Source organism: Plectrocnemia conspersa, unplaced genomic scaffold (assembly GCF_051122295.1).
Source record: "Plectrocnemia conspersa isolate PC_06_02 unplaced genomic scaffold, ASM5112229v1 ptg000007l, whole genome shotgun sequence".
Taxonomy (NCBI): domain Eukaryota; kingdom Metazoa; phylum Arthropoda; class Insecta; order Trichoptera; family Polycentropodidae; genus Plectrocnemia; species Plectrocnemia conspersa.
In genome coordinates this window covers 9,923,699-9,947,067 of record NW_028277171.1, presented here as the reverse complement: position 1 = coordinate 9,947,067, position 23,369 = coordinate 9,923,699, and the positions used below count along the sequence as shown (strand labels likewise).

Below are 23,369 nucleotides of genomic sequence, written 5' to 3'. Positions count from 1 at the left end.
CAACGGAAGATTAGTTAATAATGGTGTTCTTTCACAATTTAATTTTTTTTGAATATTTTTTGGTATGGCTTTTATTTTTAAATAATCAAAAAATTGTGAATGAAAAGAGTACGTTTTACGAAAAACAGCCATAAATCGATTTGCGCGGTAGATTGCTTCCGCAAAATTTCTCATAAATCGAATTCGCATAAATCAAGATATAGAACATACACAAAAATGAAAGATAGGTTATAAAAAAATTAAATTCTCGTAAATCGAGACAGAACTTCATACAAAATTGAAAGATAGGTTACAAAAAATTCGCATAAAGCGAATATATACAATTATAGTATTTGTACATTATCATATATCAATACAAAAAATAGCATTGTGGTAAAAATATTATTTATTATTACTTTACGATAACAATATGTACTTGAAAATATTATTTAACAATTTTTTATATGTACATAACTTAAAACGAGATAATGATTTTATTATTTTTCCTCGTCCTTAGAATTGGTTCAAAATCATTATTATTAGTCATATCTAGCAGCAGATTATTAAGAATTTACCCTTATTAAATAATCTGTTACCAATTTTTGCGTTTTAATTTTTTTCAAATCCTTAAATTTCTTGATGCTGCCACAAATGATTTTTAAATCTCACTGAAATTGACCAGCACTTTCGATATTTAAAACCATATTTTCTAATTTACTTCAGCAATATTTTACGAAGAGTTGAAACCATCAATAACACTGATTTTATCTTCAAAATACGATTTATTGGTTTCAGTTATTTATTTATTATTATTTTATTTTATTAATTTATTTAGCTTAATAGCTAATCTTTACATCTAACAAATTTAGTAAACATATATAAAAATATATAAAAAATACATAACAGAAAGAAAAAATAAAAATATACAATAATAAAGTCTTAATATTATAATTTATTTCTATATGTACGAAGGTGTTTTTTTATTCTATTTATGAAACCCGTTATATTTTTGCTGTTTCGGATTTCTCTTGGAAGACTATTATATAAATCAAAACCTCCGTACATAATTCCCCTAGCCGTACTCGTTTTCTTATACTTAATTATCTTTAAATTTTCTTTATTTCTAGTATTATATTTATGTACATCTTTATTTCTTATTAAATACTTATTAAAATATTTTGGTAACATATTATTTTCTAACTTATATATAAATACTAAAACATTCATACTCAATATTTCTTGAACATTCAACCATTCTAATCTATCAATCATACTTTTACAATTAGTTAATCTATTTTTATTTAAGATTACTCTCATTGCCCTATTTTGTAATTTTTGCAACATTTGTTTATCTAATTTATTTAACATATTTAATAGTGTTGCACAATAATTAAAATGGGGCAATATTATACTATTGTTAATTATTTTTTTTGTATTTATACTTAATATATTTCTTAATCTAGATAATAAACCTATTTTTCTACTAATTTTTTTTAATATGTAATCTCAATGTTCTTTAAATTTTTAATTTTGTATCAACAATTACTCCTAAATATTTTATATTATCCACTATTTCTATACTAGAGTTATTTATTACTATTTTGGTACTATTATCTAACACATTTTTATAATTAATAAACATACATTTAGTTACAATAGTAATTAATTATTCTTCGTCTATTTCTTGCTCAACTAATAACTTTTCAATGTCGGCGAATTATAAATTTTTAAATCCTTCTCTCAATACAGTTGTTATATTAAAAATATTATTATATTCTTCATCCATTGTTAGAATTAAATTGTCACGTTAAACTACTTCTAGCCATATTTCTCTCCAGCAGACATTTAAAATTGACGGTTTAATTTCGTTGAATGCTGTTCCAATGTGATTTACACAATTTAAAATTGTCAAGTTTTTCCAAATTTTCATTACTGTGAGTGATTCATTGTCATCGAGTTTATTTAATGTATGTCCGCTTTATATAGTGTAATTGTAACTGCAGCTCGCATAGTTAAACGTCGAATACATATAATACATTAAAAAAAATATTTTTAACCGAGAAAATCGAGCTATGGGTGTATTTATATTGTTGAAATTAATAAAGCGCTATGTAAAATATGTAAAAATAATAGTATCTACTTTGGAATAGCAATATGTACTTAATTTAAATAATGATGCAAGAAATGTGTCGTGAAAAATACATTAGAACTGAAAACAAATATTACGTCAACAACAACCATTCTTAGACTGATTCATTAGTAGGAAATTACATTATTATCAACATCAAAGTAAATTATTTATTAAAGAATGCCTTGAAAGCGTGGCAAACGTAATTTGTCTTGAAAAATTCTTATTTTTGTAAAATAATTGTTGAGAATCTCATTGTGCTACATTTAAATTGTATTCCATAGCATTGTAAAAAACTACATGTGAGGTATTAAAAACAATTTTTATTTTACTTAAATTTTGAAATACTCAAACATGTTTTATTGTGGGGCCAATCGCTATACAATATCTATCCAGCGGGCCAAGTGTAAAGCTATAATTTTAAACATGAAACAGAAATTTGTATTATGCGTTAAAAGCGCCATAAACTTTACAACACGGCGGCCAATTGCTACGCCTTGTGCGTACCATGTTTATCAAACAGAATTAGCGTGAAGTATACTCTACATATCACAACAACCGTTCAAAGGCAAGTGCTATTGTATTGTTCTGACAAATATCAAGTTTCTAAGTTACCAGATAGTTAACCTGTTAAAACTTTAATGGTCACGCAATATAGGAACATATTTCGGTAAGAAAAATATCTATATTGAACTTTTATAAGTTGTACATGCCTAAAAAAATATTTCGAACATATTTTCTGTGGAGTACATACATTTTCTATGTACTTTTCCCACATAAAGCACACAAAAAGTAAAATTAGAACAAAAGTTTCAGACGAGCGTCTTCGCATCGCTACACCTTTATCGAAGCAGTCTGTGTTTACATTAAAAGTGTTTATATTTCTCATAAATAAATCTTAAATTCTATATTTATATTAAACATGCAGTACTGACTCGATAGTTTATATAATTTAACTAATTGACTTGACCGATAACCGAAAACTGGTGTCAAAGCAAAATTCGATTAGTCTCGATAGCGCAACGACGCTGTTAAATATTTAATCGGCCATATCTGTGGTTATGCGTTCACGATCAAGGTTTGCCACCACTGATGAATACGTAATAAGCGACATGCCAACCCCTGACCACGCGGTGGTGTTAGAGCCTCATAAATATATAATATGTACAGTCGTACCATGTGTGAGAAATGGTCACGCGAACGTCGAAATGGCAAGCCATTGTTTCGCCATTGTTTCGCCATCGTGCAACGATAAGCCATTATCGGTTATGACAAGACCTACATAGACTTGATAGGGGGGATCTTTTGATATTTTTGGTGGTTTTGAAGGGCATATTTAATGTATCTATTAAGCACTATATTATAAATAACAATTTATTTTAAAGAAACATTATTTACAACACTGTGAAAATAAAATAAAAATATAATTTAAAAAAAAAATTTAACTTTTTACTAATTTAAAAAAGAAGGAAACTAACGATTCAATTCAATTAACCTGTGATTTTACATATAAATTGAGTGTCAACATTAAGTATGCAAAGCTAATTTGTCTAGAATTTCTAAGACAGCGCAACTATTAACAGCTCACAAATGCATTTACATAATTAGTTATGTAGCTTTAGAATATCCACTTGACTATCAAAAAGTAACAAAGTGAAAGAATTAAATCTAATGCTATCCAAATCTCTCTAGTAAATTAGTAATTTTTTTATTAAGTATCTTCTTTTGCATGTCGAAATGCTGCTAGAATTTTTTTGTATTTAAACCTCAATTCTTCATTTAACGTTAGAGATTATTTTGCGATTGTACTCGAAATGGGTTCAGAACCCAATTAGAGACGTTGATTTTAGGAATATCTTTAAATCGATTTTTAAAGTCAGAACTAGAACCTCCAAATGCTGACAATAAGTAAGCAAATCTTATGTTTTTCTGCTATTAATTAGTTAAGAAATTCGTTAAATTCCCCTAATCCAAAATTTAATTTGTACAAAATAAGTTTTGCAATGAACGCAGAAATAATTCTTTGTTTCGATTCAATTTAATTCATCGACATGGATTGAGCATTAAATTTATTAAGCAATATTATTTTTTAAATCAATCAAGTTGGCTCGTAATGCATCATCTTTGTTTTTTAAGACTCAAACACTTATAAAAATGATCCAAGCTTTTAATAACTAACGAACTTCTGTATATATAATAGCAACAATGGACTGAATTCTTCACGGCAAAAATCCTCAGAATTCTTTCGGTTGACCGAGGAAAACCAATACAAAACCGTTCCGCACTTAACAAACAAACTAAGTTTTGAAAGCAAAGTAAAAGTTTCTTTATAAACCCTTTGCAATTATATATGATCGTCTCTATTTTAAATAAATAACTTGTGTCTATTGAGTTCTACAATAAATTGCAAAGACATTGTAGGTTTTATTAAAAATTATATGTTACTCAATAAGGCAATGATAATACAGAAACTTAATGTAAATTAAATACATATATATTTAATTAAAATATATATAATCAACTTCGAACTTTAAATCAATCGTAATAATGAATTGATTACTATTCATGTAAAAACACGCGATATTAAACATATGGTAGCAAAATCCTACATATATTTCTGATCATTAAAAAGCAATATTTTACAAATTAAACACAAAAACCTTGATAAAATCAATAAAAGCATGTTTTATGAGTTGATAACTTAAGTTTAATTTATATGATAATTAATAAATCTAATAGCACTTGTAGACAAATTTAATACTATGCGAAAATTGCACGGGAATTAAACAAATAGTCTGCTATAGTTATATTCGTGCCACTATGACATTGCTATGTTTGTTAAAATTTATTATAATATTAATTTCATTAAAAATCTTATGTCACTAGGATGGATGAATTTTTGATATAAATTAAACATTATGCGAGATTCAATGTTTGTTTGAAATTGATATTCAATATTAACTGATTTTAAGTTTAATATTTATTAATGTTCACAGATGTATTTATCAACATCATAATATAATTGAATTTTATATTATTAGTTGATATATCATATATAATAACACAATGTATCAAAAACTATTAGGAAAAATTATGGATAATTTATATTAGACACTTTTATGGAGCTTAACATATACTATTCTAAAAATGATAATTTAAATTAAATTATATTATTATATAACAATAGCTTATATCCAGTACTAAAAATAAAGCTTCGAAGCGGAGATAGAACAAACTTTACGGTAACTGTTTGACTTTGCTCTACATCCAAGGAGAGAATAAACTTTTGATGAATTTCAACCATATGCTAAAGCCTGCTAATATACGTACATATATACAACTATGTTTAGTTAAAATAAAACTATATAAGCTTTCGTGCATGCATTATTTTACATTGTAAAGTTTCATAAATAATTTATGAAGTTAAAAATACTATGATCTAAAAGTTCTTAGAGAATTGCCTTGAAACACATTGTATAAAAACATTTTTAATATGTAATATACTGTTTTTTTTTTAATTCGTAGAAAGTCCTTGTGGACTGTTTTTAAAAATAACATTTCAATTACTGTATTTAACTAAATGCAGATTAATTATAAAAAAATTTGTATTTTGTGATTTGTGGGACTTTTGTCGGGTGAATACAGAAATTTAATTGCCACACCTTCCATTTACAAAACATTTTATAACGAATTAAAAATATTACCATTTCATATAAAGATCAAAATAATTACGTTAACACATGTACATTTAACCCTTAATAATAAATAACAAGCGTATTCAAGAGAATTCTCTCTCTGTTTATTTTTAAGCTCTGTTTCTATATTTAGATTAATTAATTCTAAAGGATGAAACATTTTGACCACATTAATTTTAAACGAAAGTGTTTCAGGAAAATATTTTCAGGCACATTTTCAACACAACTCAAAACAAAATATGTTCATAGTCATTAAAAAGAATTGATCTTTATTAATCAAAAACACTAGTTGTTAAAATGTGCAAAATTAAATGCATTAGTCGTCTAAACGTCATCCATCGCAGGAATGAAATTATCGGTGATTTATAAAAACTTATACATTTTTGCAGATGTATGAAAAAAAACTAATGGGACAACCTGATATACAGAGGCTTTTGTGTAATGAACTAGATTAAATTAATATTTATATTTTTTATTTTTGCAGGTCGGCCAAAGGCGACTGATGGGGCACAACTAGGTAGATTGAGTCGCTCAGCTTCCGAGCTGTCGAGTGCTGGGGCAGGTGGGTCCATCGTAGGTCCGGGACCTTCGTCTGGACCTCCCCGAGCCCGATCAGCTCAAGCCCCATCCAGACGCTCAGGGGCTCCACTCTCCGTCCTCAACAAAACACACTCTTTCTTCAACACACTTAGGGTAAGTAGTTAATTCCAACTACTATTAGTTTAATAATAACATCAGTATCTATCTAAGTAAGTACAATTTCTAAAAACATACAATTACTCCTTGATATCATGCGCGTACGGCGAGATACATTTTCTTTCGCTCGCTCGCGTATTAATTGATGAGAATGAGTGAGAAATAAAGGGGTGCGCTACATGCGTTCCGCACGCGTACTTCTTCTCACTCACTCTCGTCACTTAACACGTCAGCGAGCGAAAGGGAATATATCTGCTTGATATTTATATATCTAATGTATAATACATTAAGTTTGTCTATAATATTTTTGTTTTTGATCAATACAAAGGACAATTACTCACATATGGTAGCTTCTTTATATGTAGCTTAATCTAAAAAATGTGTCTTATCCTGAACAGAGCCGATGGCATCGTAGCAGAAGCAAAGAAAGACCCACTCGCGATGGATCGGCAGGTAGCAGCACAGAATATGCAGCAGACCAAAGTTCAGAGCACAGCAGTTCTGCTACACCGAGCACCCAATCACCAAGGCACCGCATCACCAACAACATACAAGGTGGGTGTTTTCGTCATAGAACATATTGAGTTTTCCTATCCCATACAATGTATACATTGTATAGCTAAACGGGTGTAGGTCAAAGGAACAGATGGTAGTAAACCGTGCGTTCAGAGATATTACATATAGCCACTACATCATTGCGGTGTATCGATCCTGCTTGGAATCTCGATTCGGAAACGCACCTGTAATTTCGCGTCGGTAATGTAAAGCCTGTTTCGGCGTGGGATGGCCTTTAATTAAAGTTGTGAGGTGGAACGGGTTTCAAGTTCAATTGTAATTTGTTTTGTGAAAAACAATATCTGTTCATTATTGTTGAATTTGGGAAATGTTTGATCAAGAGTGATACAAAATTGTGATATTTGATATTTTGTATGTTTGCTCATTATTATAGAATCAGGCATTGAAGATGAAAAAAAAAATTGTCAACGAATTTAAATTAATGGCTTCGCCTTGAGTCAACTTGAAATAAACATATTTCAAACACAACCATAAGGAAAAGATACAAAGTCAAAACAAATTATTATATAGTTGATTCACAAGGATTCATTTATAAATATAGGCGTGATGCAATTCAATGCATTTGGTGAAACTAGAAACACTGTCATAAAAATCTCGTACCTGCTTTTTTTAGCTCCCATCGCATACAAATAGTTCGAATTGTGCAACAGTAATATTGTGGCCTTACGGTACTTTTTGTCATTCGGTGATATATTGTTTCCCGTGATCGTGTTATTTATTTAACCCTTTTTTCTAGTCGACTTTGTGTGGTCTCACCCTTTCCACTATATTGTCTTGTTTATCCTTATTTCTGAATGATTATTTTAGGTCATATTTATTAACGCGGGTTTCAATAATGAGATATCCATATATTTATTACAAGTAACAGCAACATAACAATTAAAATCCGATCAACAAAATAATATTAAAAAACTTTTTAAAATTGCCGAAATTTCCGAAAGTACTCATATTTCCAAGTGAATATAGTGCAGCTATGGATTTTCCCAATGGCTTTCCCAAGTATTAAAAATATAAAATTTTGCAACATCTAATGCTCTATTAAAAATATAAAATTTAAGAACATCTAATGTTAATAATTTTTAAAATTGAAATATATATTCTTGATACTTTTTATTTTTTTTTATTTATAATATTCCATTCCTCATAAATCTACAAATATATTCGAATATTTCATCGGTTATTATCCCATATTCGAATAATTGAAAATATAATTTATTTATAAGTTGCAATTAATATAAATTTTACATAAAGTAGGGACTTATGAGAATAACAATATTAGCATTGGCCTATTAGTTTTCTTAGATCTTGTGAGATTACTTTCTAAACTGATTATTTTCCCAGAATATTTATTAAAAACTACTAATATCCACATATATGATGAGCTGGTAATATAATTTTATTTCATATTAAAAATAGATAACACATGATACTTATGATACTGTTTCACACGTCATAATCAATTAGACAATCTGTGTTAATAATATTCAAAAATACAATATCAGTTAGTATATATAATATTTAGAGTATGATAACACCTGCAAAATTTTATCATTTACCTTCAATAATTTACATCTTTAATGGGTAATAAATATATAAAATATGATTCTACTTATGCGCATTCTTCATTGATTATTCAACGGGTACAACACCGTACCAATAAAAAAACGTATTTTTAGTTATTGATTATTTATTATTATTTTTCAATTAGTTACATTTTTAATCTAGATTTAATTTAATACTAAAATATTAAACCACTAAAATATTTTTTTTGTACGGAAAATTGTACACTTAATTTTTTTTTAACATTACGTAATATATCAAATTGTCACCGACAAATGCTTCTGTCAACATTTATGTGAGATGTATTTAATAATTAACCATTTGTTTTTAATTAACCCAAGTAGATAAAATTCCCACGTAGCCATAGTAATCCTTTTTATGTAGGTACATATTGTACATTCATTATACTTGAAAAATACTCTTTTGATGCAAAAGAGAAATAACAATGATAAATTGTCACACCTTAATGTATCTTTGTAGCTGTAACTTGGTACAATATGCTACATGATATTTTTAAAGCTTAGGAGTGATATATGTTTACAATATAAAAAATAGACGCTCTAAAATATATTATATTGTACACATATGCGCATATATTTTATATGTGAATTTTTATTCATATTTATATTTTTAAAAAAAAGTAAAATAACATATATATTTATTTTCATAATATTGGCACATGTTTGTGTATTTTATTTCCAAGAATTTATGTAAATTGCAAAGTCAGTATAAACAGGGGAGTGCGAGGAAAGCGCTTTATTATGACACTCGTCATTTTACGTTGCATACATTAAGTTTAAAATATTTAAATAATGTCCTTATAGCACGCCTTCGTTGTTTTTATCCGAGCCTTGCCATTATAAATTGACAAAACTCTCATATTTCTCACACATTAATAATATATTATCATTAATCAACGTCGAGCACGTGGGAGGTAAACAAAATGAAAGTAAAAAATACATATGTAGCTACATGTATTTTGTATTTAGGTTTTTACTGATTAATAGGGCGGCCAATTTCTGCTTGTTTTATAAATAAGTGAGATTTTTTACCGCACAAATCCATCGATGTCCGTCAGAATTTTTTTGTTGATAAGCGTAATGTGTCTCTTGAGATAGATACGTCTATCAAAAAAGCCAGAGTAAATAATAAATGTGAAATGGCTAAATAATAAATGTAAACCGTTGAAAGTTTTAGAATCTGTTTACCAAGAACATCCCTTGACAATGTTTAAAACTTCATGAATAATTTATATTCAATTATTTTTACCTGAAAAGATGGGAGTGGGAGTATAATGATTTTTTTATATTTATCAATCAATCGGATTAATGATAAGTATATCGAACGTATATCCATATCGTGTGCTTTAGAGTTAATAGTAAGGGCGTAAATCCAAACTTGCCATCTCTTTTTTAATTATGAATAATGATGAAATGGATAGCTCTCGAACTGAATGTGTTAATTATATGTAAAATATACCTTTGTTTCAAGACCTGTCGTTGCTTATCTTGTTTCCGATTTACGCTTATGAATTATATGTGGGCCGATTGATGAATTGATTGGTGATCCATTGCTGAACACGACACAAAAAGTTTTATTAAAACCAGCACGATATATCAGTGGTAAAGATCCGTGTTTAGCATCTGAAAGGACTGGGTTCATATACACCCATACCTCGCTATACGGTCGCTCTTTATACGGCCTTTCGCTATAACGGCCCTCTTCAATTAAGGCACGTTTTCGATTTACGGCCTAAAATGTTTCGCTATAACGGCAAAAAAACTTTTTTTCGATGTCGATTTTTTAAAAACTTTAAAAATAGATTTAATTTGCATAATTTTAAAATGAAAGGTGAAGCAGCTAGCGCCGATGAGGCCGCATCTAAGGAATATCCCAACATTTTAAAGGGAATTATTGAAAGAGGTGGTCATAAATCTGAACAAGTGCTTAACGTAGACGAAACAGGGCTTTATTGGAAGCGAATGCCTGATTGCATGTACATTTCAAAAACCGAAAAATCTGCGCCTGGTTATAAGGTGTCTAAAGAACGATTAACTTTGCTACTTGGTTCAAATGCCGCGGGTGATTTTAAGCTAAAACCACTTTTAATGTATTTGTCCGAAAATCCAAGGCCTCTTAAAGGACTAAATAAAAACCAATTACCCGTCATATGGAGATCCAACAAGAAAGCTTGGATGACTAAAGCTATTTTAGAGGATTGGTTCAAAAATTACTTTTGCACAGAAGTGAAAAAATATTTGCGAGACAATAACTTAAGCAACAAGGCTTTGCTAATTTTGGATAATGCACCAGGGCTTCCTACTAATTAATCCGAACTATCTGAAGATGTCATGATTGAGTACCTTCCGAAAAATAAAACAGCTCTGATCCAATCAATGGATCAGGGTGCAATAGCCACTTTTAAGGCATATTGCCTACGCCGAACTTTCCGACAACTTATAAGGGAAACCGATGGTAAATCTTCAATTAAAACATTTTGGAAAAATTTTAACATCAAGGATGCTGTTGACAGCATCAGTGAATCATGGAAGAAATTAAAATTAACAACAATGAACCATGTTTGGAAAAAACTATGGCCAGAATGTGTAAAAAGTACTGATGAAGAAGTTAATTGCCTTGCTGAAATTAGGCAAAACATTTTGGATCTAGCACATGATCTCGGCTTTGAAGGTTCGAACGAACGTGATGTGCTTGATCTACTTGAAGCTGATAGGGAACCCCTTTCATATAAGGAACTCATTCAGATGCAAGCAGAACCGGCACTTGATGAAGAGAGCCTGTTGTATTCAAACAGCTAAGATCAAAAAAATTGTCAAAAGCTTTTTCCTATTTCGAACAAGGAATAAACATCTTCCTTGAAAACGATCCTGACGTCGAACGTAGCGCTAAAGTTTCTCGATGAATTAACTCAGCCATTAGCTGTTATTAATCACTAAAGAACGAAAGAGACAAAAAGGCAAGACAAACAACGTTGGACAATTTTTTTAAGCCAGGCCCATCCTTACCAGCGAAAAATGAGAACGACAGTGATCTGCAGGTTACCATTTCTTCATCGTCTTCAGATTAAAGCCATTTTAAAAAAAATTATGTTTGTATTCATACACATATTTTATGTAACATGAAGTTGTTTCATTTTTGTTTATGGATTATTTTTGGTTTTTGGAGTCTGTTATTATTTTATGTACAAATGTATGTCTTGTTATGTATGTATTTTTGATTTAAATGAAATAAAAAGATAAAATGCATTTTAAATGATTAACCATGTTACATATTTAACAAATTTGGAACCGATCCCATTGAATTTGTATGAATTTGTATTATAATAATTGATTCGTTATACGGCTTTTCGCTTTGCGGCCAAGTTTCGTGGAACGTATCTAGGCCGTAAAGCGAGGTATAGGTGTATTATACCATATGAACCCTAGTGTTAATTAATTTCTATCGTGCCTGTAAGTTTATTATTAGTGTTTGCTATAATAATCATTGTGATCAATTATAAAATATTTTAAGTTTTTATAAGTTATTATAAGTTTTCCTAACTAATCCTAATCTTACAAATAAATATATTATGATTAATTAAAATTGTGATATGTCACGAGTGCATGAAATAAAAATTTTCTAATAAAGAGAATAAATCATATGCATATAAAAATAATTGCTATTTAAACACTTTAAATGTCAAACGATAATAATTACATTATGGAACATTCTTATGCGTCATTCTCAGAACAGAAAGCAATTGCACAACCATGAAAGGCGGTACATCTTTTCAGATACATATTTCATAGAAAAAGTACATTCCTGCTAATTGTCTTTAAGAAACAGTTTTTATCTAATTTCTCAAACAAGAAACGGATAAACTCGGAACTTGAGTCCATTCCAGCTTTTTGAAACGAGCAGTTCATTGCTTTTGATATAACTAAATCTTTAGACAATTTTTACTAGTTAACTTAATATACGCAATTTACGCCATCGAGACGATTGCAAAAAAATAGTATATAACATCGACACCGCATTTTACTCAAGAAATCGAGTAAATATAATTCAAATAGATGTGTAATGTAAGCTTTGTCCAGAAAATATACAGAGCTGTTAAATCATATATATATACTGAACGCTTATATACCGCCGTAAATATTGAATTATTGAAAGCTGTATAATTTTCTCAAACATGAAATTGCTATTTGTGTTTTTACAATCGCATTGTCCTACAAAAATATTGAAAAATATTTATGAAACACATTTGGTTATCAATTATAGACACGCAAATGGATATAATGAATATTTATTGGACATCTATCGAAGTCTAGATTATAAGCCTCGCGCGTGACAAAATGGTTTAGTATTATATTTTATTTGTGTGAGTTTGATTGATTAAAATTACCACAAAAACCTACATACAATGTGAGTATTTCAAAGCACTATCTACTAGTATACCGTTTTGAAAGGTTGTGGCTCGAACTCGGGTGAAACGCTTTCTTGTGGGCGAATATTTGACGATCCCTACATTCCTGTGACCTTTCGGTTGATAGCTCAGCTGGCGTCTTTGTCTCCTCTCATTCTACCCTAAATGACGTATTATTCATTTTTCGTCGTCAAATTTTTGTTCACTATTGTCAAATTAATTTGTGTAGGTTTGTAACATTACCACTAAATATTGAGATCATCGCTTTAATTAAATTCTTGGGTTAATAATAATAATTTAATATAAAAAGTGTAAAAAATAGATAAAATCCTGTTATAAATGAGACTTTATTAGCTATGAAATTATGTTATACGTATTATTTTTGAGTATAGGTGTGAGATATTTTTGTTGCATCTGTGCTCTCAAGATTTTCACTATGACTATGAGTGTGAAGCGCTATCTTTTGAGAAATACTTCTTAAAGAAACGGCTTACAAAATATTTGATTGTAGAAAAAGAAAGCAGAAACAAGACAATCTATGTTATTTGATTAAAAACTCATTCTAAAGTTCACCAAATTAATTTTAAGTAAGTAGGTCCATGGTGACTATATATATTTAAATAAAAGTAAAATATTTTATAAAGAAATATAAATTTATTCAGCCGTATTTTCTGGATTAACTCAGCAAATATTTATCGTAGTACTATTAAATTAATTTAAAACGTTCAATCTATGCTTAAAATTTGTTATTTCAAATTCGATCATCATGAATTGACAAGTTAGTTCAATACGTCGTTATGGATTTTCTACAAATAAGTTTTATTTAACATTTTATATACGTATGTACATACACCATACATATACCATACATAAACTCAAACATGCACCTGTATACATACGTATACATAAAAAAATTCACTGTTCGTTGAAAATATTATTGTATTTACCAAATGCTTATAATTTCCAGCTGTGAGCTTTAAAGTCGCAATATCGTCTCTTATTCTTGAACATATCGAACATGACATGAGTTATCCAGCTTCTAAACGAGCTTGCCCGACGATAGCTTAGAGGAGCTGGTATGGTACACATATTTTTTATATAATAGACAGTGTCTTAAAAAACTAGTTATCTAATCTTTGGGTAAAAAAAATTGTTGTTCAGTAATATTCAAAGTAATATCTGTTGAGATTTTAGCTGGTATACACTTGTATTGATGTAATCTATGAAAGTGGTCATCCAATACGAGAACCAATCAATTGGAATTACAAACACTTAACTTTGGTTGATAGATTAATAGTTTGGTCTCAATCGTTTCCCCGCTATTATAGTGGCTCAGAGCAAATACTCAGTTAATCCCACAAATCTGATCAGACACCGCAAATTAACCCATCACTTTCATTCGATGAAATTGTAATCTTCTATATGATTAACAAAGTTATTGAACGTAGTAAATTAAACACACTTCGTATATGAATTTATAATAATATCAAAATTAGCTTTTAGATTGCAGTTTTAACACACCTGGTTCGATAACATGCCTAATCAACAATTCGTGTATCGTGACACGGTTGACTTGTTTAAGCTTCCGTTTTAGCGATTTTTATATTGGAATTATATCTACTGTAACATATTCGTCAAGATTAATTAAAAGTGTTTTTTTTTAGTATTGCGTTTCAGCGTACACGGGGACATGTAAAAGTGAGGCTTCTTTATTGAATTTTTTGTTCGGATAATCTGATTATGTACTCCCATTGAGCTTCAAATGACGAAGCACATTAAAAAGGCAATAAACTCTTCATAATGGATTATCGAATTTTAAATTGTGTCTATAAATAATATTTTTTACCGTTTATTTGGAAGTATTAAATTTATTAACTTAAGATCTTAGTTAATAATATTGTAATGTGTACAATATTATTGACTGGAATAATTAATAGAAAATATATATATAACACACATTGCCAAATACTGGCATAAGGAATGCAACTAAGATAAGATTTGTCGTGACCTTTGTCTCAGCGGGCTTATTTTGTTATTGATTATTATTTATTTAATTTGTTATACTATAATTGCAATTTTTTTGTGGGCACTTCCGTAGTCTTCTGGCGTTTCAGATGTCAAGCTGAACCAGGTGATGTGAAGAGAGAAGCGGTGGCTTTTGCGATTTTTGCTGGTCTAAGGTTTAGTTGCCCTCCCCTTGATTGTAGTGTGTGAAAGTCCCAGAGGAGTTTTCAAACAAAGTGATTGAAAGGAAATCCTCAGCCAATGTGTCTGAGGGGGAAATGATTATTGGTTACTCTTATTCCCATATCCATATAGCCTCCTCCATAGGATATTTTGTTTTCGCCAAACGATGTTTACGACCAAATATATGTATAAGGGTGGAGAGTTTTTTAAACAGATTAGTAACCAGTGTTTCGAGTAAAACGAGAATGCACTCATTATCTTTTCTCAAGGCAAATATTTTTATCATTTCTGGGTTATAGCGCATACTTTTTAACTTAAGCTGCTAAAAAGTTTTCCATTGTGGTATCCCATTTCAACAAAGAAACTAATTTTTTTCGTAAACTTCTAAATATCTATATTACAAATCGAATTGGCTTTTTTGTGATTTATTAGCTTTAGCTTTGTTCTATAGATGAACTTGAAAGAATCAATGTAATTCTATTGATTTCCAAACTATTTTTTGTGGGTTTTTTCGATAATGATTATCATCGATTTTCGGCAGATTATTCATTTTTGCTTCGATAATGCACTTTAAAAACATTTGTATTACGTGACAATTTACATATTGCATTAATCTAAAGTTTTAAACTTTTCAGTATAATTATGAATTTAAAAAAATTTAATCATATTGGTCGATTTTAGCGCAGCGAAAGCGAAATGGTAAGAAAAACAATTTTTGACTTGTAGAAGTTCCAGATATGATTTTCTGTTGGAAGTGTATTCCGAAAAGTAGTGTCGATAATATGCTTGTTTGCACTTATATACTTGTTTGGAGATATTAAAGGTGCTTTCCTGATCTTAACTCTCGGTCCAATGCAATGATTATAGACTGAAACATGCGGTTGTCGTCTGTTACTTTTTATATAAGAATGGCCTTTTAACGGTCATAATTTACATAGAGATTTGACAACAATGTCATTGACTACTTTTAATTTGTGTACTTGCTAGTCACATTTCAATAGCTTGACAGCAATTGTATTGGTATTTTATTATGTATAAAGACACCAACTGTTCTTTGTTTGAGTGCATTCTCAAGTGACCTTCTCTCCGATCGTCACGTGCGCTTGTTAATCATTGCCGTTTTTACAAATATAATATGTTTGTTCCTGTACGATGTAGAATAAAATATTTATTACTGAAAAAATTCTGCGGTCAATAAAATAAAGTAAATTGCGCTCAAAATTAATTTAAAAAAAGCAAACCTCTTTTAATAAATGTTCTTCATCCTACCCACATTTTCAATTAATATATCTCATGAAAACTTATTTGATTTGGTATTCAAGTTATACATATTTTAAATATGTTATAGTCAATTTTACTTTAGTTAAAGACTATATGTAATATTTCGCTGGAATTACCATACGATTAAGGAAGTTTAAAATAAAAATATGCATTGATTTATATTTTGTTATTCATAAAAAACAGATTTTTAATAAAAATAGCATTGTGAAGTTCTTATGAATTTTTGTAAAATTTATCATAAAAGTAGATCGTTATATTATAGCAAAAAATTGTCGACCCAATAAAACACGTAATATTCATTATAAAAAAATATTATTTTTATTATGAAAAACTAAAATAACTTATTTAATAGTTTGATTAATTTTACATATATAATATGTAGACATTTACGATCAAGAAATGTATGTAATAATATATAGTAGATATATAATTACAAACACGATAGATGAGTGGTATAAGTAGGCGACTATAACCTGCATAACTTGGGTTCGAATCTATAGTGTTTTTTGTATTTTTTATCGAATCTGGAAGATCAAATTTAGTAATTATTATATAAATATAATTTCAACCGATCATTGCAGATTTTTTATTCTTACTGATGAATATCTTTATTAATTTTTGTTGAACTATGTCCTACTTATTAGGTATCAAAAATTCTCAAATAATGAGCTACTTCAATTTAACAATTTAAACAATTTAAGACTATTCAGTTTTAAGAAATGAAGACAGGTCTAAAAGCTTTCAGCCAAATATACAGGCATGAGAATTGTAATATTATGCTAATAAATCACAAAACCTGCTGACAAATCAAGTTTTGGTACGTGATATGCAGAGACAAAGTTTAAACGTCTAAGATCAAAAAGGGGCTTCCTAAATAAAATAGGACTCCACCATGAGAAAATCTTTGTGCATATTAAATTAAAATTAAAGGTATTCGTCTCAAATACTATGAGAAACGTTAAGATGTGCATTTGGGATTGGAATCTGATCTAGCGTTAAATATAATAATCAAGCATTTTCTGAAGACTACCAGATGACTCAAATAAAATAAATATTTTCTTTAAATAACCATATGGTTTCTAACAAGAGAAAAAGCAAATAATTTACAATTCTTTTGCCAAGATATATTAAATATTATTATACATCGACTTACAAAAAATAAATAAAAATTAAATCATTTCTCCAGATAGTGACTGCGGATAAAAATACAAAATACGCTTTGCGGAGGGTCACTCAAAAGACAACAACACTGGTAGTTTAAATACTTTCCCATTGAAAATAAGATGGTACTTGGGCAAGAACAAGCCAATAAAAATAAGAACTTCGTGTAAATCATTTAGAAAAAATGCTTTAAATCACTTTCAAGCCAGCTAATGAAAATATGACTGTAATAAATAACAGAGTTAATAGTCCTATGACTAAAGTTACAACAGAAATAGAAGATAAGTGGCTGGATATTATTTTATTATATATACTATCATGGAACTTACCCGTATGTTATTTTGACTGAAATATGTTCCTAAAAAAACAAGGCTTGTTAAAGTGATTATATGATAGAAAAATCAGATTCCATTTCATTCCGGCTGAAATTGCTTAATAAAAGTTATCGGAGAAGCTGCTATTAGACTAAAACTAAAAGATAAGCAGCTAATTGCGATTTATTATTTTGATTTACATGAAGAGCACTTGATCTTAGTGCTTAATTAATATAAAAAGAAAAAATAAATATTATAACATAATGATATTATACTTTCACTACAAATCTATAAGTTATTGTTCATGTCTAATATATTAGACAAATATAAATTCATTGTCAATAAAGAATATATTCTTACATATGTGTGCCTGAGACCAGTACTGACGATAGGAATCTAGTAATGAACCGCAATTGGTTATTTGCAAAATCAACAAGTGGATAAATACATATATATTAAATTAAATAAGAATAAATCTTAATATGTAGAAGTATTGATCCGATACCGATAACGATCTAAACGTAAAGCACTAAATTGTCGCTTTGGTAAATTCTACTATAATTACTAACCAACATGCCAACAAGTTTTAATCAATTAATATGCTATCCAGTCGTATGTATGTTCAAAAAAGATATAACTATCTATCTATAAAATTCAGAACAAAGTGATGCGTTCTACGAATAAGGCGCTACGATACTATTTGGCATAAGCTGCGTCTGCTTCAGCATAGAAATACTAATGCAGCAATATTACTAAATGTTGCTGACAAAACGAGACGACTGCGTAGTGCATGTGATTATGGGTCATCTGTAGATGACGTTTTCATAACTCAAATCTGCTGCAGTCTACTCTACCACCCCATATCTGATCTGTCAACATCACAAAATAATTATGGTAATGGGCAATTATAGTATTCCACTATCCAGTATAACATATGTATAATGACGCATTTCCCGCAACGCCGATAGTGTTTTAACGATAAGGAACAACTGCGTTAATAATGGGATTCGAATTGACCTTGAAACTCCACGCGCTTTTCACGCACGGCCACATTTTCTGTGTCATGGCATGCCGGCATGGAAAATACGCGTGCACAGCAAAAGGGCATATCGATTATTCGCCCGCTTCGGAGGGTTAGCCTACTGAGTTTGGCCTCACGATTTCAGGTTAAAAAAAGGACAAAGGCAATTCGCGAATCACCTACCGTCACGTCAATGTCATAATGTAAATAATCCATTTTATGCGAAAAGTTTTTTTGGATATGATGGTAATTTTTAAAAGCGCATCACTGATGATTTACTGGAATGTAATATAATTATGGAATTATGCATAAACATTAGATAAAATTAAATGCATCTGTAACAGGTACACAGACACATGATTCAAAATGAACAAGGCCCTAAAATGAAACTTATAAAAAAAAACATGTAAAATATAAATATTTTTAATAATATATTTTTAGTAAGGGCACATGTTTTGAAAATTAATAATTTGCCCCTATTTGTATATTGCACAGTTCATAAGCTAAATTTAGCAGATGATTTATTTTTTCGTTTCAATAACACAAAAGTTTAATTGAAAACATGATTCTGATATTAATATTCAAAACCTTATTATATAGAATCATTATTTTTACCACTATACTAAGTGAAGTACGGATTGGAAATGATTACATAAACCTTTGGTATATCCAGGTTGATTATTTTTACATCAGAGTTAGTAATATTATTTTTAAGATTTATAAAATGTTTTTATTTTCTGTATTTTTTACAGAGGATGTGGACAGGTAATAAAACAGCAATAAATTTTGACCTTGTTATGAGATAGAACTTGAAATTTATACAAATAATCGATATTATATTATTAATGTTAAACCATCACTATTTATCGTTTTTTGAAACGATTATTCAGGAAGTCGGGATTATAAAAATTAAAAAAATCTTGGGATTTCTCTCTCGGAAAATCCCGGGAAGAACCCACTGGTTGTGAGCAACTGATGACTATGTGAGACGGTTTTTGATCCCCTATGGCACGTATTTAGATCATAATCGGCTGGAGATATCGCTATTATCAAATATTTATTTATGTAGGAGCCTAAACGGGAAATTCGAAGCTTTAAATCTAAAGCTTCGACACTAATACGAAATACTAAAGCAACAAACCCACTAGATAGAATATTTGCGGCTTTGCATTAATTGCATCATATCTGATTAAAATATCTATATATAAATGTATACACGTATTTATTATTATTAATTTAATACAAAATAATTTCATTCATAAATTATTTACATCGGAATCACTAATAGCTCAATAAAATCTGCTTCTTTTCGTGGAACTTTAACTAGGAATCTATATAACGACACTTGTTTCCTTTTAAGAATTTTGCAAAAATGTGACATTCCTTAACAGCATTATCACAGTTTGCATCGCATTTGAAGTGAGGGATTTCTCCGTATTTTTATCCTCCTCCTTTATAGCCTCGTGATGTATCTTGCGATGCAGATCTAATAGTTATTCGGTGGTCAACTTCTGGCCATGTTCCTCCACCAACTTTTGATTATCGTCCTCATTTAATCCAGTCCCGTGATCTTTTCTTTTATAAGCAAACCAGTCAACGCAATTTAACTATTTTTTTTAAAGTATAATATAATTGAGGGTACTCTTGGTAACCTCACCCATGATCTTAAGGCTGTTTACGATATGGAAATCATTTTCCAAAAATCTCTCAGGGTAAGATTTGTTCCTGTAGTCACTTTGATGCATTGCTGAAATATTAATTTGGTATAAAGCTTTTTGATATTCATATTGCAAAACACTCATAAACCAAGCTACTTGCAATCTGAGGTTCTACTGTATGTTGAATGTTAATTATAATACATAGCTGTTTATAATTAATTATATAAATGCCAATGATTCCCGCATTTTCAGTCTGGTGTTTTAAATCAATACTTACTTGTAGGCAGAGCTTATTTTTAAACAACAAAGGTACCGGAACTCGCTTCTTGTCAAGCTTTTTACAAAAGAAATATCATTTAAATTAAATTTAAAGCAGCTATTCCTATGCCACGAAGTGCATAAAAAATTAAGTAAAATATATCATATTTTTTTCTTTATTTTAGACATGTCAAATCTAAAGGTAAATAAACAAATAAATACAAATATACAACTAAAGACTAAATATAAAATAAAATTGTAAAACATATATTTCAATAAATGTATATAGTGATTTCCAAAGTATTGTCAAATTCTCGTCTGATAAATCGTCTTGATTCACTTTTTTAGTGTTGGTGTCTATGACTGAAACCATAGATTAACGTATTTTGAAGGATCAAAATGTGGCAAAGGTGGTCCGACAAGTTTGATGAACAGAAGTGTCGAAACTGTATTGGTATTGAACGAAGCTCTTTTGAGGTAATAATTAAATTCATTCACGAAAACCTGTGTTCATATTCACTTGAATAAATAGGAATAGAACTTATAGCATATATCAAACCCAATATTTTTTCAGAATGTCTTTTCGAGAATGTGTTAGCAAAATCCATTAATCATTTCTTTCGTTTAGTGGCAGTCTGACTAAAATGTTTCTAATTCTCATCTTTCCAAATGTCAACTGAACATTAATATCTAATATATAATACACAAGCCCAAAGGGCGAACTCAACATTTTTGCTTTCTATCATCCTTTTTTAAATTGACTCTTTCAATATGGAATAATATGTTTACAATTCAATAGGATAATTTTTTATTCATATGAAAAGTACAACAGCTGCAGCACATCCACGGTTCACAATCAGAGACGTCATTTGGAAAAGCAATTGGGACATTTGCACTCCCTTGGATTAAGCCAGAAAAATGCATGTCATTTAATGAAATCGAAATATTTAAAAAAAACGATCACTGAGATCACATCTTAAATGTCGTCCCAAATTCCAAACCAGAAATTCTCGGCTTATCCTTAAAGAAAATCCAAAAATACAGTCTTGAATCTATCCCAATAATATTTTTTTAAATATGTAATTTTGGTGAAATCATATTGGAATACATTTTCACCGGTAGATATATATTATATATGTTTACTAGTAAAAATATAATTTATCTGACAGGTGCTAGTAAAATTATATGATTTAAACTTTTCCATACGTAGTATTATATACATTTACACACTTGTCATTATTTATAATTATAAATAAATAATGATAAGTGTATTACATAGTCACATTTTTGTAAAAATAAAAAATAAAATATTCCGCAGATTGTCAATCGCTACGCACGTGTATTCACTAACAATTGCTTTTGAAACATTTAAAATACCGTAAAAAAGGTGTTCCAACGCAAAAGAAGCCCTGCTTGTAGATATTGTTTGATTGAATTACACAGTTGGTACTGATTTACATCGTTGTAACGCATTGAGCTTATGCTTGTCAGGTTGCAACGAAAGATTAAAAAATATACGTTTCATCTAATTATAATCTGATATGATACATACATCTTTAAAATGCACAATTTTTGTAAAAAATTATAGTTCTATTTTAATTATTAAATTAGTTAATTTAAATCTGTGCTTTATTTAAATTATTTAAGGAAAAGTCACTTATGTTCTCGGTAAATAGAAAAGCCGGAAACCCCAAACAAGAACTGACTATTGAACGGGTTTACCGGCCCAATAGCTATTCATAATGAAAGGATAATTGGGAAAATATTGTTAAGGTCGATCCTTATACTAAATCCAGCAAGTAACCCAACACGAAGGAAATAAACATTTGTTAATTAGTGTTACTTGAAGCAATTCTATCAAGCTTAGGGTATAATTGGACTATACAAAACAAAGTGTATTGAATTGATTTTATTTTCACAGCTGTATGAAATATTTATATAAATTATACAAAGCATACACTTTCATGCAATTTTAATTGAATGTCAAACTTAAAACTTACGCACTAAAACAAAGTTTAGCGGTTAACCACACAATGTTCTCATTACTAAAAACACGAGACACAAACAAAGTTTAATTAGTCTTGTTTTAATTTTTCCCTTTGGAAGTTTATTATAACAAATTGGCTCAGTATGTTATCATTACTTTAGGAAAATAAACAGTTAAGGTGTTGTAATAATATATAAAATAAATACAACATATGTTAATTTATTTATTCTTTCTAGTCTAATAAAGGATGCTTTGTACTCGTAAAATTGATTGGCAATCCAAACAATGCGTGAAGAAGAGCAGAATAAGGAAATTCACATTGCGCAAGACTTTCTACTCTTAAGGTCAACCCCAACTACTGTTTTACCGGCCGGGGTTGTAAAACTTTTTATCTCGTTAAAAAAATACATTAGAAAGATGAATATTTTTCTATACACATCAT

The 23,369-nt window shown here is 29.3% G+C and overlaps 1 protein-coding gene across 3 annotated transcripts in view; it reads left to right on the top strand.

Moving 5' to 3' along the window:
- The window catches only part of Mctp (multiple C2 domain and transmembrane region protein), a 92,345-nt gene that overhangs the window by 30,872 nt on the left and 38,104 nt on the right, over positions 1–23,369 (top strand). For all 3 annotated transcript variants that reach the window (XM_088188684.1, XM_088188686.1, XM_088188685.1), the window contains 2 exons: positions 6,287–6,495; positions 6,897–7,053. In XM_088188684.1, the coding sequence (XP_088044810.1) occupies positions 6,287–6,495; positions 6,897–7,053 (366 nt within the window). The remainder of the gene's footprint in view (positions 1–6,286; positions 6,496–6,896; positions 7,054–23,369) is intronic.